The sequence below is a fragment of the Acartia tonsa genome, chromosome 13 (genome assembly GCF_053477335.1).
Source record: "Acartia tonsa isolate MP-2025a chromosome 13, ASM5347733v1, whole genome shotgun sequence".
NCBI lineage: Eukaryota > Metazoa > Arthropoda > Copepoda > Calanoida > Acartiidae > Acartia > Acartia tonsa.
The window spans coordinates 21,545,218-21,558,563 of record NC_137272.1 but is presented as its reverse complement, the minus strand read 5'-3'; the positions used below and the strand labels follow the sequence as shown (position 1 = coordinate 21,558,563).

The 13,346-nt window shown below is 31.7% G+C and overlaps 1 protein-coding gene across 1 annotated transcript; it reads left to right on the top strand.

The window, feature by feature from the left end:
* The first annotated feature begins 2,473 nt into the window (after positions 1–2,473).
* LOC145304176 (uncharacterized) lies at positions 2,474–12,595 on the top strand. Its single transcript, XM_080145996.1, has 15 exons — positions 2,474–2,510; positions 3,178–3,272; positions 3,770–3,824; positions 4,206–4,311; positions 7,462–7,572; positions 8,206–8,292; positions 8,746–8,880; positions 9,047–9,154; positions 9,223–9,264; positions 9,346–9,466; positions 9,897–10,001; positions 10,798–10,857; positions 11,462–11,502; positions 11,665–11,748; positions 12,428–12,595. Exons 1-14 carry the CDS (start codon positions 2,505–2,507, stop codon positions 11,718–11,720), a joined length of 1,128 nt encoding a protein of 375 aa, XP_080002122.1. The 5' UTR covers positions 2,474–2,504; the 3' UTR covers positions 11,721–11,748; positions 12,428–12,595.
* The last annotated feature ends 751 nt before the right edge of the window (positions 12,596–13,346 follow it).

The window sequence follows — 13,346 nt, the reverse complement described above, 5'->3', positions numbered from 1 at the left end:
TAAATTCATTATTTTTTTGCTTCTAGCTTTACCATGAATCAAAAATATTCAAAATCTACGTTTCCTTTTAAATGATGTGTTATTATATTCTCAAAAAATTACCTTATTTCACCTTTTTACATGTTTTCAACTTAATTTAGAATGTAAAATAAGTAAAATCATATATATAAAGATTCTCTATATTCCTGATATGTTAGTATCAGTAAGTTTGTTAATATTAATGATTTTGTCCCTTTAAATATTTTTTTCTTGTAACAAAGCTGCTCTATAACCCGTATGTTTTATCTGTCTTTCTATGCTTTCAGCTTTTAGGAAATCTTGATTTTACATTTGGCTGTTTATTACACCAATTTTCAAAGTTTTATAGTAACGATTTCGTTGGCATAGCAACTTTGTGGACTTTTATTAAATTTTGCTTTGTTAGTTCATTATGTCAAGTAACCAAACATTTTGACCACTAATTTCAATCTAAAGTGGGGTAATTTTGTGATGAACTGAAATTAGTTTCCGATTGTGAACACATTTTCCTAGGTGTTTCCCAATCCTATCTTAATATTTGCTACTAGCTAAAAAACCTTCAAACTTCAAAAAAAAATCAAAATTTGAATGTATTAACGATTTATACATTATACATTCAAAGTTTTAATTTTTCAAATTTTGATTTTTTTTTGGAAGTTTGAAGGTTTTTTAGCTAGTAGCAAATATTGAGATAGGATTGGGAAACACCTAGGAAAATGTGTTCACATTCGGAAACTAATTTCAGTTGACCAATTTTGTATATTATTATTGGGGATATACATCGATTTATCGGCCATTGTCTTATCCCTTTAGATCCCCGATAAAATATTATTTTTTTGTAAAGATTTTTCTTACGACGCAGGGAGGTATGGTACATTAGACTGTAAATTACACTGGTACCCAAAGTTTTATATCACCATGATCTTTCTCTTGGTTCAAAAACTTTGGGTACTAATATTGAATAGTGATTGGTTGGTTTCAACAATAATTTAAATCTACAGACGGAGCAATTTTGTTTATCATCATTCGGTATGTATATCAATTTATATTCATCCGTCAATATTGCCAAGGATATTGACATTCTTGTTTTCATATTTGTTTCACATTTGGGTACTGATCGATATTTGTATGTGAAAATAGGAAAATATTATGGTCCCTTTAAACATTAAATGTCTCTTAATCAATAACACATAGCTGCCACAGCAGGGATCTGAAGGGATAAGACAATGGACGATATATCCAAACACCCGGGGTATTAGATTAAGTAACCCACCCAACAGACACTCAACTCTTAATTTGTATAACCTTTGTCTGGAAGGCCTAACTGTGCATGAGGTGTGCCTGTTTTGGGCAAAGGCATTCCCCCTATCTAATGTCGTGCATTTTTAGCGTATTTAGTTGTGATGCAGTGTTGAGCCGATATTCGAACCCATCACCTCAACATTAAAAACTTTGGGAACCAGTCAACTTTTATGTACTGTATAGAAATAAAACTTATATTTAAGATTTAAGGTTAATGGTTCGAATCCAATAAAAACAGGCTACCACGCGTTTGCCGATCCCCGTGAAACTCATAATCTTTGAAGTTTAACTATTGTGAGAAAAGTTACAAAGGAATGTTTTTTAATTGATTTCATATGTTTTATACAGAAAATATTTTCAAATTTTGTGAGAAAACTGAATAAACAATCCTTTTTGCCATTGAAGGATGGAATTTTTGTTAAAAAAAGTGTAGCTCATATTTCATGCAAGCAGGCATATATCATTTTTACATACATACATATGAATGTAATTTTCTTTTTGGGAAAGAGAGATTTTTTAGAGTAAGAAGGTACTTTTCACAGATTTCAAAAAAAATTTGAAACAGATTGAAAATATGGGGAAGGTGTTTTTTTGTGTGTTTGTGTTTTACTTCAGGTCATGTTAGGTTAGGTTATATTGGATACTTGGTAGTCCCTCAGGGAAAGGGCATCTCAATTATAGGCTCCATTGGGTTAGAACTCCACGAATAGGAAGATAAAAAATATCGGGTATAGTCCCTTTCGTAACATCGCACCTTATGGGACGATTCTTCGTATTTTTTACAGTAGCTTTTCTCCTATTTCTAGCTCCTGCGGGGGGCTCTAACCCTGCGGGGCCAATTACCTAACCCTGTGGGGCAATCATCTAACCCAATATAACCTAAAATAACCTATAAAAAGGCATTTAAAAAATACGACGAATCGCCCCTTTTGGGGCGATGTTACGAAAGGGACTATTCACAAAATATCCTCCCGCCCCAACCCCTCTTTCCTAGGTTTAATTTATTTGTAAAAAAATAGGGGGTTGGGGTTCAGTGCTTTGAACTTTGAGGAAAGCACCCAAAATTGTTTGAAAACAATTCACAGAGCCGTTACATCTCTAGAAAAAAAATGTTTAATGATATATGATGAATGTATTTTTGCATATAAAGAGTTATATTTCACTGCAATTCATCTTCACCAGCCATGAGAGTAAGAACTTTTTTAAAAAGCATCTTACATTGCTTAGGGCCTGTGCAAATTTTAACATTGTACAACATTAAAATAATGCCTTTTTTTCTACTTAAAATACTTTTAAATTTAAAGTAAATTACTTAGATTTAAATATGAAAGAAAATTAAACTTTTTTTCAAGTTTTTATTTCATGGTAAAGAAATTTCATATTTTGCTGAGAAAACTATAAAAATTACAACTCAACTTATGTTGTGTGTTGACATTGTTTCTTTGTGTTTTTACTTTTACTTTTTTACAGCCACTGAGACTTAAAAGGAAAAAATCCTGTCTGCCATACAATAATTATCTTTATTTAATTATGACAGTTTGTATCTTGTGCATTGCCTGGAATATAATCAACAAAATTGTGCTTTCCTCTTGTTTTCATTTTTTTGGGCAAAAGATATATTTGATATTTTGATAAGAAAAAAAAATTCACACACTTTTCCCATAGTTTCTTTGTGTTGAGCATAATTGACAATTTTCCTGTCTATTTTTAATATTCCTGTTTGTTGCTTATTGCCAGTTGTTGTCTTGTTGCCAATAATAAAGCATATTTTCTGACTAATTATAGTATTCCTTTTTTTGCTTGTTGCCTCGTTGCCAATAATGAAGAACAATAGCCAAATTTCCTGTATATTTTAAGTATTCCTGTTTGTTGCTTGTTGCCAGTTGTTGCCTTGTTGTCATCACCGACGCCAGAAGTGCACCTCAACATAAGAAACATCATAAAAGCAAAGGGCAAGTAGATTAATCTAATTTATCCGAAGATAAAACTAACAGGATGTCTGTCTGTCTATAACTTAATATCTAGTTAACAAAGTCTAACAAATCAGTCAGACAAACGAACATTGACAAACATAGTTTGAATAAATAGAAGTAAGATCGACGAACGGACAAATACTAATTGTATAGAAGATGCTGAAAAGCTTTGCTGTCACCCTCAAATAGCCTAGTAGAGCACAAAACACTCCTCCCCTTTAATTTGAAATATAATGAAAATAAGGGATAGGAGGTAGTTTTTCATGTGTTATAGATTTGGCTTAGGTTAAGTTGGGTTAAATTTGATCCAGGAAGCCACGCTTTGTTATGCCACTACAGGTATAGGCACAGCAGGGATTAAGGAAAGAGAAAAAAATGACCCCCCAATTCCTCCCATTTTCAATTCTCTGCAATTCTGTGCTTGTAGGACACCTTGAGGTAGAGAACCTAAAATAATTTATCTCTAAAATTTTCAGTGAAAGGCACCATAAGAATGATGGCCATGGTCACGGCAGCAGTGTTGAAAAAGGAATGATCAACAAGTTTAAAAAAAAATTGGGATTATGGGAAGAAAACAAAGTAACTTAACCTAAAATAATAAAAAGCTACTGGGAAAATACGATGAAACCCGTTACTTCGTTTTCTTTCCATTCAATTTTATTTTAAAATAGAATGGGGGGTACATTTCCCCAAAATAGTCATAAACCAACCTAGAAATTACACTGAAAAGGAGAACCATATCGGTTGTTTAGTTAGCGAGATCCTTAGGTACAGACAGACACGCACTCAAAGAGAGATTCTATTATTTTTATATCAGTAATATCTAAAGGTTGAATTCAAAGCATCAAATAAACTAAAATCAATGTATTAAAAGCTATTTTTAAAATGAATGTTGGTCAATCACTACAAGGAGAGGAATATGACCCTCTGTTTGAAGAAGAGGCTGAACCTAAAGTTGTTTCAAAGAGGCGCTACGGGCCAGATTATCCCACAGAAGAAGAATACCATGAAAAGTCACGTAAGTTGTTCTTCTCAAACACGCAGCTTTCAATTTAGACAACAATTGGTGGATTGTACAAATACAATGGGTATGAAATACGTTAATATTTTGACGACAGAATTTTTAGGTTGCTAATATAGTCCTCAGATATTGAAATGCATGCTCTTAAAAACATAGGATCAAATAATAGTACCCAATATTTTAAGTCAACGAATAAGATAACGTGGTTATAAAACTTTCGTTAGATTTTATGGCGGTATTAAACTTTCACCAACAAAAAGGGACTTTTTAAAATTTTTCAATTTGCATAATGCATATTTTTTTCCAGTATGATTCCAAAACCTATTAATATCTACTGGATTAGAACCTATTTGAGGCACACTGAAAAATCATGTATCGTATCAGTTTATAGACAATTTTGTACGAATAATAAAATAAAAATGATGTAATAAATATCAGTTTTGTTGAGATGGGCCTTCTGTCCCACAGGTCCATCAAAACTGGAATTAATATCATATTTTTTTATTTTATTGTCTATAATACGATGCAATAACCTATTCCCTTTTGCATTCTAGCTATTGTGTAAACTGATATTACATTATATATTGATAAGTTTATATACACCTAGGGAGAGAGGAGACATTGTCTATTGATAAGTTCATGTACCCTTAATTAAAATCAGATAATATTGCAATCCATATATTGTTTTAGGTGCAACTCCTCCATTATATGTGTATATTGAGTATGCTTTCCGTCCGTCTGTTTGTTTGTCATTTCCTAAGTATATTTTAATTCGTTGTGGGTGTAGTGAAAAAGTTTTCTTTGATTTTAACAAATTTATATCAGTCTATTGTTCTTTTTCTATCTAGAATAAATTGTAAAAAATAAATGCTTCTCTACATAATTCTTATGGTCATAATTGTCCTTGTTACTTTTTTAAATTTTAGCAGATGCGCCCTTAGCATCTAGAGGCTACGTAGTAGAAAGGGTAGAGAGGAAAACCCATTCCAATAAAATTTTAATAATAGCCTAAAACAATCTTGGGATGTAAGTAAAGCTTTCATAATATGCAGATTTCAATAATTAAGTAGTTATGTTGTACAACCAATCAAGATGCAATAAAAATACCCAAACTTTAAAATCGAATAAGATAACGTGTTTATAAAACATTGGGTGCTAATATAATTTGAATTGCAATGTTCCCTCCCCCGAAAATTAACTGGAGATGGAAATATTTTTGGATTTACGCTTTGGTCAATTAGAGCAATTGGTTCCAATACTATTCCTAATTATTAAGACTGTAATTACACAGGGTATAGGAATGAGACAATGGAACGAAAATTTTTATTAAAATGGTTATATTTGCTTTAGGAGGGGATGGGGGACGCAACTGAATTGTACCTAAATGTTTATAGAATCATCATGCAAAGTTTAATTTTGATAAAATGATTCTAACACGTCTTAATTCAGCACCTGAATTGTATCTATATATTAAAGGAATCATCGTGCAAAGTTTTAAATCGAAAAGACAATTCTAATGTGCCTTAATTAACTATATGAGCTACAAGCAACTGAATTGTACCTAACTGTTTAATGGATCATCATGCAAAGATTGATTTTGATAAAACTATTTTAACATAACATTAATGCCAGACTTATGTACAGACTGACAATAAATGTGAAAAAGTTTCGCTTTTCTTAAAAACAATGAAAATTTTGTTGAAAAATGCAATAAATCTTTCTCTGATTTAGGTGTTTTTATTTTGTGATTTATAGCTTTGGAGTTCAGTTGCTAATCATCTAATACATACAGCTGTTAAACAATCCATATATAAAGTAACAGGATGTTTGTGTAGCTTTAGATCTCGCTAATTGCTGACTGATACGGTTATCCTTTACAGTGAATCTTCTTTTTTAACTCTTTCAGAGGAGGGTACTACCAAATCAGGAACATCGACCCACTTTAACCACCACCCTTCCCCCAGCCGTAGCCGCTAGGACTAATACAATTATGTTCATAAAAGCAAAGTAGCAAAAACAAATTGAAAAAATGTGTACGCCTTTTGCATAAATGGCATGTCTTTTTAAATAGATTAGGAAGACAGATAGAATTAATGCTCAAGTGGGGCAAGAATTGTATAGGAGGAGCAAGTTCTCAAACAGTTCATATAAAGTATTTAATACGTGTATTGACGGATAAATGAAAACTATATAGAGGAACAAAGTCATAATGCTTCTAAAAACTACTTTTAGAGTAGCATTGCTGTTATTAGAAGTAGTGATTTGTTAAATGGCTTAAGGTCACATTTTTTATAAAGGTTCTAAAATAACCCCAAATAACTGGGAATAGTATGTCTAAAAATACCCTTGTTTCAAGCTATAATTTTTTTAAGTAAAGCTTTTCTTCCATCTGTACGACACCGTTACTTTTTAAATTTAGACATGCTAGAATTGGTCTATCAATTTCAAACTTGGCATGAAAATTCCTGTAACAATTAGGTACAATTTAGTAAGCGAATCAACTCTCTAACCTTTACCAGAAAGTCCGTATGTAAATTTTAAACATAATAAGTTCTATGTGTTTTAAATTCTATAGGATTATCATTTATACTTGAATTTTTTAATATTAATTCCTAGAATGATTAAGGGGGGGGGGGGGAGTTTTGACACATTTGCGTAAACCTGGTGCCTAGGCTTAATCTTTGGACTGAGAGGATAGGTTTTAAAGATAAAATCATTCTTATATGATGAATTTCACGAAGTTTTAAGATTTTTTGGAGGCCTCCTGGTGGTCTCTGTACAGGTAAAAATGAAAAAAAAAAATTTTAAGTTACAGGTCAACTTATAAAACAAAATATGCATCTTTTTTAATGTCATTCACATCTTTGAAGAAAAAATATGCATTTTTTGTTTCATAAGCTGACCTCTAACTCTTAAAAAAATTTTCTCTTCATTTTTTCCTGTACAGAGACCACCTGGAGGCCTGCAGCTCCGGAACCTGGAGGTCTATGCAAAAAATCTTAAAACTTAATGAAATTCAACATATAAGAATGATTTTATCTTTAATAACCTATCCTTTCAGTCCAAGATAAAGCCTAGGCACCAGGTTTACGCAAATGTGTCAAAACTCCCCCCCCCCCCCCCCTTATTATTTTAATTCTATTTCAGAATGCTCCAACAGCCACAAGCATGATGATTATGAAAAGGTTGGAAAGAGTCACCACAAACACCACAAATCTCATGGCAAGCATCGGGGACACAAATCTCAGCACAACAAAGGAACACTCATTCACAAATTATCAAAGAAAATTTAAAAAAAACTCTGTTTCATAGAAATCAGAGAAGTAGGAGATATTGGATGGTTACTATACTATTCCCAAAAGTTTGAAAAGTTTTCTTATTCGTTGGCTAAATAACTTTGGAGACTTTGATAAAATTTTGATTGGTTGGTTTATTAATATAAGTGTCTAAACATTTCCACCACTAATTGTAATCTATAACAGGGTAAATTTTGTGTTTCATCATTGACAAATTATCAAAGAAAATTTAAAAAAAACTCTGTTTCATAGAAATCAGTGAGGTAGGGGACATTAGCTGTTTACTACACTAGTTCCCTAAGTTTTCTTATTCGTTAGCTAAATAACTTTGGAGACTTTTATAAAATTTTTATTGGTTGGTTTATCAATATGAGTGTCTAAACATTTCCACCACTAACTGTAATCTACAACAGGGTAAATTTTGTGTTTCATCATTGAGGACATGTACATCAATTATTGGCCATTGTCTTATCCCTTTAGTTCCCTGAAAGAAATTATCAGTTATTCCATCTAAACATCTAGCATGAAACTAGATTGTTAATGTTGAATTCATCAACTTACTAATTCAAAATTTGATGAGTGTTTGTTACTGAAGCTGCCAAGCATGGTAATGATTATGCTTATGATGAGGAAGAGATGGTAGAGGATATTCCTCACATGATGGACAATGTTGATGTTGAAGGTGAGATTACTAAGAATTACCAATTAGAACATTTGTGTATTCTCTAACAGGGTTCTAAAGGGATAAGACAATGACTGATAAATTGATGTATATCCCAAATCATTGTACACAACATTACCAATTCTATAGATAACAATTAGTGGTTAAAATATTTTGACACTCAACTAAATGAACTAACCAATGAAAATTCAATAAAAGCCAACGAATAAGAATTTTTATTTTAAGACTTTAGGGACTAGTGTAATAAACAGCAAATGTCCCCTCCCTCCCAGTGTCTCTAAGGTATGTTCAAATCTATTTAACAGCTTCCAATTGGACTTACTTTACATTTTGGGAATTACTCGTTATTTTGCTCTATGGCAAATAAATTTTCCAGAAAATCCTCCAAATTATTTTAAGTCATATAAATGAAAATTGGATAATGTATTGTTAACTTTAAAAAAATTGTGCTAGAAGCAGAGGAGATTGAAAAAGAGATTGTTGAAGAGGCAGTTGAAGAAGCAGCTGACAAAGTAGAAAATGCTGATGAACTACTGGATGCTGCTGAACAAGAGGCAGTTGAGGCTGTTGCAATAGCTGAAAATGCTGGTAAATACAAACGTTTTAAAAGTTTGCAAGACTAAATTCATAATGTCTGCATCTTTTATAAGTAGAAAAATTGCTCTGTAAGCAATCATGTCTGTTTGTTTGTCATGTAGTATGAATGCAACATAAGTTTTATTATGTTTGATTAATCAATCATTGTCATTTCCAGATGATGCAGATGAGATCCCCGTTGCTGCAATGGATAATCTAGCTGCTGAGGCAGTAATGATGCATGATCCTACTTTTGGTGATTATGCTTATGGAGGAGACTATGAAGGTATAAAATAAATTATTAAGATCATTATTAATAAATTTTGTAACCACTCATTTCAATTATAATTCTAGGAGGAAATGCAATGGATCTTGGATACATCGATGGTGGATATGGTATGTAATTTTTGAAGTGTAAAGAATTATTCTGACTCTAAATGCTTCAAGTTACATGATACATGATTATTTAATTTGTAGAGTATGAAAGCCCTGGTGTGGTTGGCAACAAAGCTGTGTATGACCAGTACACTGATTTCTATGGGGAACAGGAGCTCATGGCTGACAGAGTCATGCAAGAAGGAATTGTTCCAGAAGTAAAGTAAGTTATAGCAACAGAGATTGGTACAGTTTTCATTGAATAAGCTATAAATTTTAATTTGGTAATTTTGTTTAATCTGGTAATAATCCTTTATAAATGTAGCAGGATGTCTTTGTCAGTCTGTCTGTATGTTCCTAAAGGATCTCGCTAATTGTTGAACCAATATGGTTCTCCTTTACTATGAAGCTTCTCATGGGTTTTGGAAGGTCTACAACAATTTTTGGAGAAAAGTACCATTAACCTCCCATGAAAAATCAACCCTAACAAACCCTAACTTCCTCCAACCCCACCTTAATTACCCCTAGAAACTTCTAGTGGCGTAGTAATATTTGTATTGTGTGACCATTCTAAAAAAGAGTGTAAACTTATTATCTAATTTTGAAAAAAACAAAATGATACTTTTTGTTCTCTTATGCAGCACATTATTAAGGTCTGGAGATGATGTTGTTGAGGAGATAGTTGAGAAGAAAGTGAATGATGTCAAGATGCTGGAGGAGGCTGCTGAAGAAGAACAAGAAGAAGCTGAAGCCATCATGTAAGCATATTTTAGAACTTTTGAACTACCTCATATGGGCGGGGATGCTGTCCATGACACTTAAATGCCAGGTCAAACAACCCAGAATAACTAAGGTGAGCCAAACATTTCCTTTCTGTCCAAACATTCAGGGTATTAGGTTAAGTAACACCCATCAGACAACCAACTCTTTGATTGCACAACAATTGTGCATGGTAATGAGTAGTAGCGCCTGTTTTGGGACCATGCATTCCCCTACCCTAACTATAAATATTTATCTCATTTTTATATAGGAAGCCCTTGGGGCCAAAAAGTTTTAGAGATTAACCTGACCAATCTCAAATAATCCTACCTACAAAAATAATGCTATGAATCCATGCTGGAAAATCTACATATTATCTATGTTAATATCAGTACCTTGAAGAAATCATTTGTACATTATTAATTTAATGTAAAGATCTATCAAATTGACATGATATACTGTACAGCTGCCAAATTTCTTGTGTAGGTAATGGGGGGAAATATATGTTAACATTAATTACAATCATAATAATCATTTTTTCTCTCAGTAATAATATTAAAAATCTAAATATATAACCTTGTAAGAAGACAAAAGTTCTAATAATTTAGACACCCTGTATTTGAATTACCAATGGTTAAATAAAAGAGTATATTATTAGTCTTTTAAAAAAAATGTTGAGGACTTTAACTTTAAATCAAATTTACTAGATTTAGCTGATTTACTACAATTTTTAGAGTTTAGTTTATAATTCCTTTTTTTTAATTTTTTCACAGACACCCTGTTATTTTTTTTTAGTGAGGAAGCTGCTGAAGAGGTTGCTGAGATTGAGGAGGAAATTAAAGAAGAAAAGAAGGAAATTTCATCATTTTAATTTAATCTATTCCTGTCGACCTGCTTGCTACTTGCATCAAAATATTTGTTGTACTCTATATACTAAAGGAGCTAGATGTTGTTGCTCTATTTGTTCAGACCAGAGATCTTGAGGGATAAGACAATGAATGATAAATTTATATGCATCTCAAATGATAATAAACAAAATTACCCTTTCTGTAGGTTAAATAATAAATTAAAATGTTTAAACACTACTAGTTTGGCCAATCAAAGTCCTCAAAGTATTTGAGCCAACCAATACGATAACGTGGTTATAAAACTTTGGGTACAGTGTAAATAACAATGCAATATTAAATCCCTTCCTAGTTCAGACCAATTAGTCAACAATTTTCGGTGAAGCTTAGTATAGGCCATATGACCCTAAACTAAAGTCCCACCCCAACTTTTTAGAAAAGTTAACACTGTAACATAGTTGCATTTTAGTTATAATTTTTGTAGAGTTTGACTTCTCCTCTGAAGATAACAACAAACCTTCTGTTTTTTCCGTTTAAGCGGTATCAATACACACAAACAACCATTTCTGTATTCTAAAATAAAATAAAAATGATGATTATAAAACAACTTAGGAGGAAAAGAAAGAAAAGAAGCATCACAAATCCAAACATCATGGTAAAAATTCATATTTTCAACAAATTTGTTGAATCCTTCTATTTTTGTAGCTGTCAATATTGACATAAATTATCAAATTTTAATACTAACCATTAAATAAAAATATAATTGTAAAAAAATTATGCTGGATATCCTAATATGTTAATCATCCCTGTTTTACAGATAAGAAGGAGAAAAAGGAGAAGAAGCACCACAAAAGCAAGCATAGCAGAGATTAATAGATACCTGCTCCGCAAGTAATCCATAGTAAATATATTTCCAGTATCGCTTCGAAACCGATTAATATCCGGTGGATTAGAACCGGTTCTCAGTAATACTGAAAAATTATGTATAGCATTGTATTATATAACCAGTTATCTACGAATATAAATATGTACAAGCTTAAGATTTAAACCTGTTTTTTAGCCTGTGCCGTTGACATCTTGGGGCAAAAATATGGTTTTAATCTTATAATTGTACAATTTATATCTGCGGGAAGCTGATTATAATACAATGCGATAAATAACCATTATCACTTTTTATAACTTACTTATCCTACAACAAAATAAAAACCATTAATATGGTCGGTTTTTCCTACACCGCTCAATTAAGGGAAGGGGGAACAAGACTTTCTGTAGAAATTGAATGGTAATTACATTTTTAAATTTAATTTGATTAGAAATATTCATTTGTATCAATGGCGTGCACAGTTTTTTTTCATGGGATTGAACTATGTTGGTGAAAGGGAAGTAAGGCCTTTCCAATATTTAGTCAATCCATACCTCACGCCCATGAATAGTATGTAAGAAGCGTGTTTTTTCGCAGCATTACAAAGAATTTTGTGTTAAATAAAATTCCTTTGATTAATATGATTTTTTATAAGTTTAATTTCTTATAGAAATAGTCCTGATTTATTTACTTAACCTGCTAATTATTAAATATTTAGATGAAATACTGTACTGGCAAATGGACAACAAATTTATTAAAATCAACTCTAGTGGCTTTCAATAAAAATTTGGTGTAAAAATGAGAAATTCATATTTTTTTTGGAAAATCTACATATTTATATTTTGTTAAATTTAATTTATTTTATTCTAATAAATGTTATCATTTTCTTTTTTTTGTTTTTGAACGATTTAATTTCCTATTAAAAACTGTACTCTACAACATTCAATTGTTTATAGCTGTCTTATCATAAGAAGTTGAAGAATATATAACTTTAAGCTATCTTTTTTAAATAGTACAGCTAAAAATAAAATTTTAGTAGTTTATCTTTGATAGTAGCCAAAAATTTTATTTAAACGTACCTCTTTGACATCATATGTAATTAAGTGTTAAGCCCTTGAGGTATCTAGGGGCACTTGTAGAACAGACACATAGACAACCTGTTACTTTTATATAAGGACTTATTTTTCATAAAGATAATTAAACTGACACACAGAAAACTGTCCCGAATTTGTATTAATTTTGAGGAACAAGACTCCAGTGACGTCATATTTTTCTTTTCCGAAAAAGGGAAGGGGGGAAGAAAATCTCTTCAAAAGAGATGGGGAAAGCCCCCTTTTCTCCCATCTCTTTTTTCTTCCCCCCTTCCCTTTTTTTTTCTTTCCCCCTTCCCTTTTTCGGGAAAGAAAAATATGACGTAACTGGAGCCTTGTTCCTCTAATACAAATTCGGGACAGTTTTCTGTGTGTCATTAAACTTTAAAAATATTTTAAAAGAACTGTTATTTTGCATGGATCTAAAGGGATATAACAATGGCCGATAAATTGAAGTACATAACCAAAAATGCACACAAAATTACCATTTTAGAGATTAAATTAATGGTTGAAACATTTAGACAGTCAACTTAATGAACCAACCAA

Bases quoted from the DNA above. Each gene is read 5' to 3' on its own strand.
- LOC145304176 (XM_080145996.1), top strand. The intron at 10,002-10,797 runs GTAAGCATATTT...ATTTTTTTTTAG, and splicing joins GAAGAAGCTGAAGCCATCAT to TGAGGAAGCTGCTGAAGAGG. The intron at 11,503-11,664 runs GTAAAAATTCAT...CCTGTTTTACAG, and splicing joins TCACAAATCCAAACATCATG to ATAAGAAGGAGAAAAAGGAG.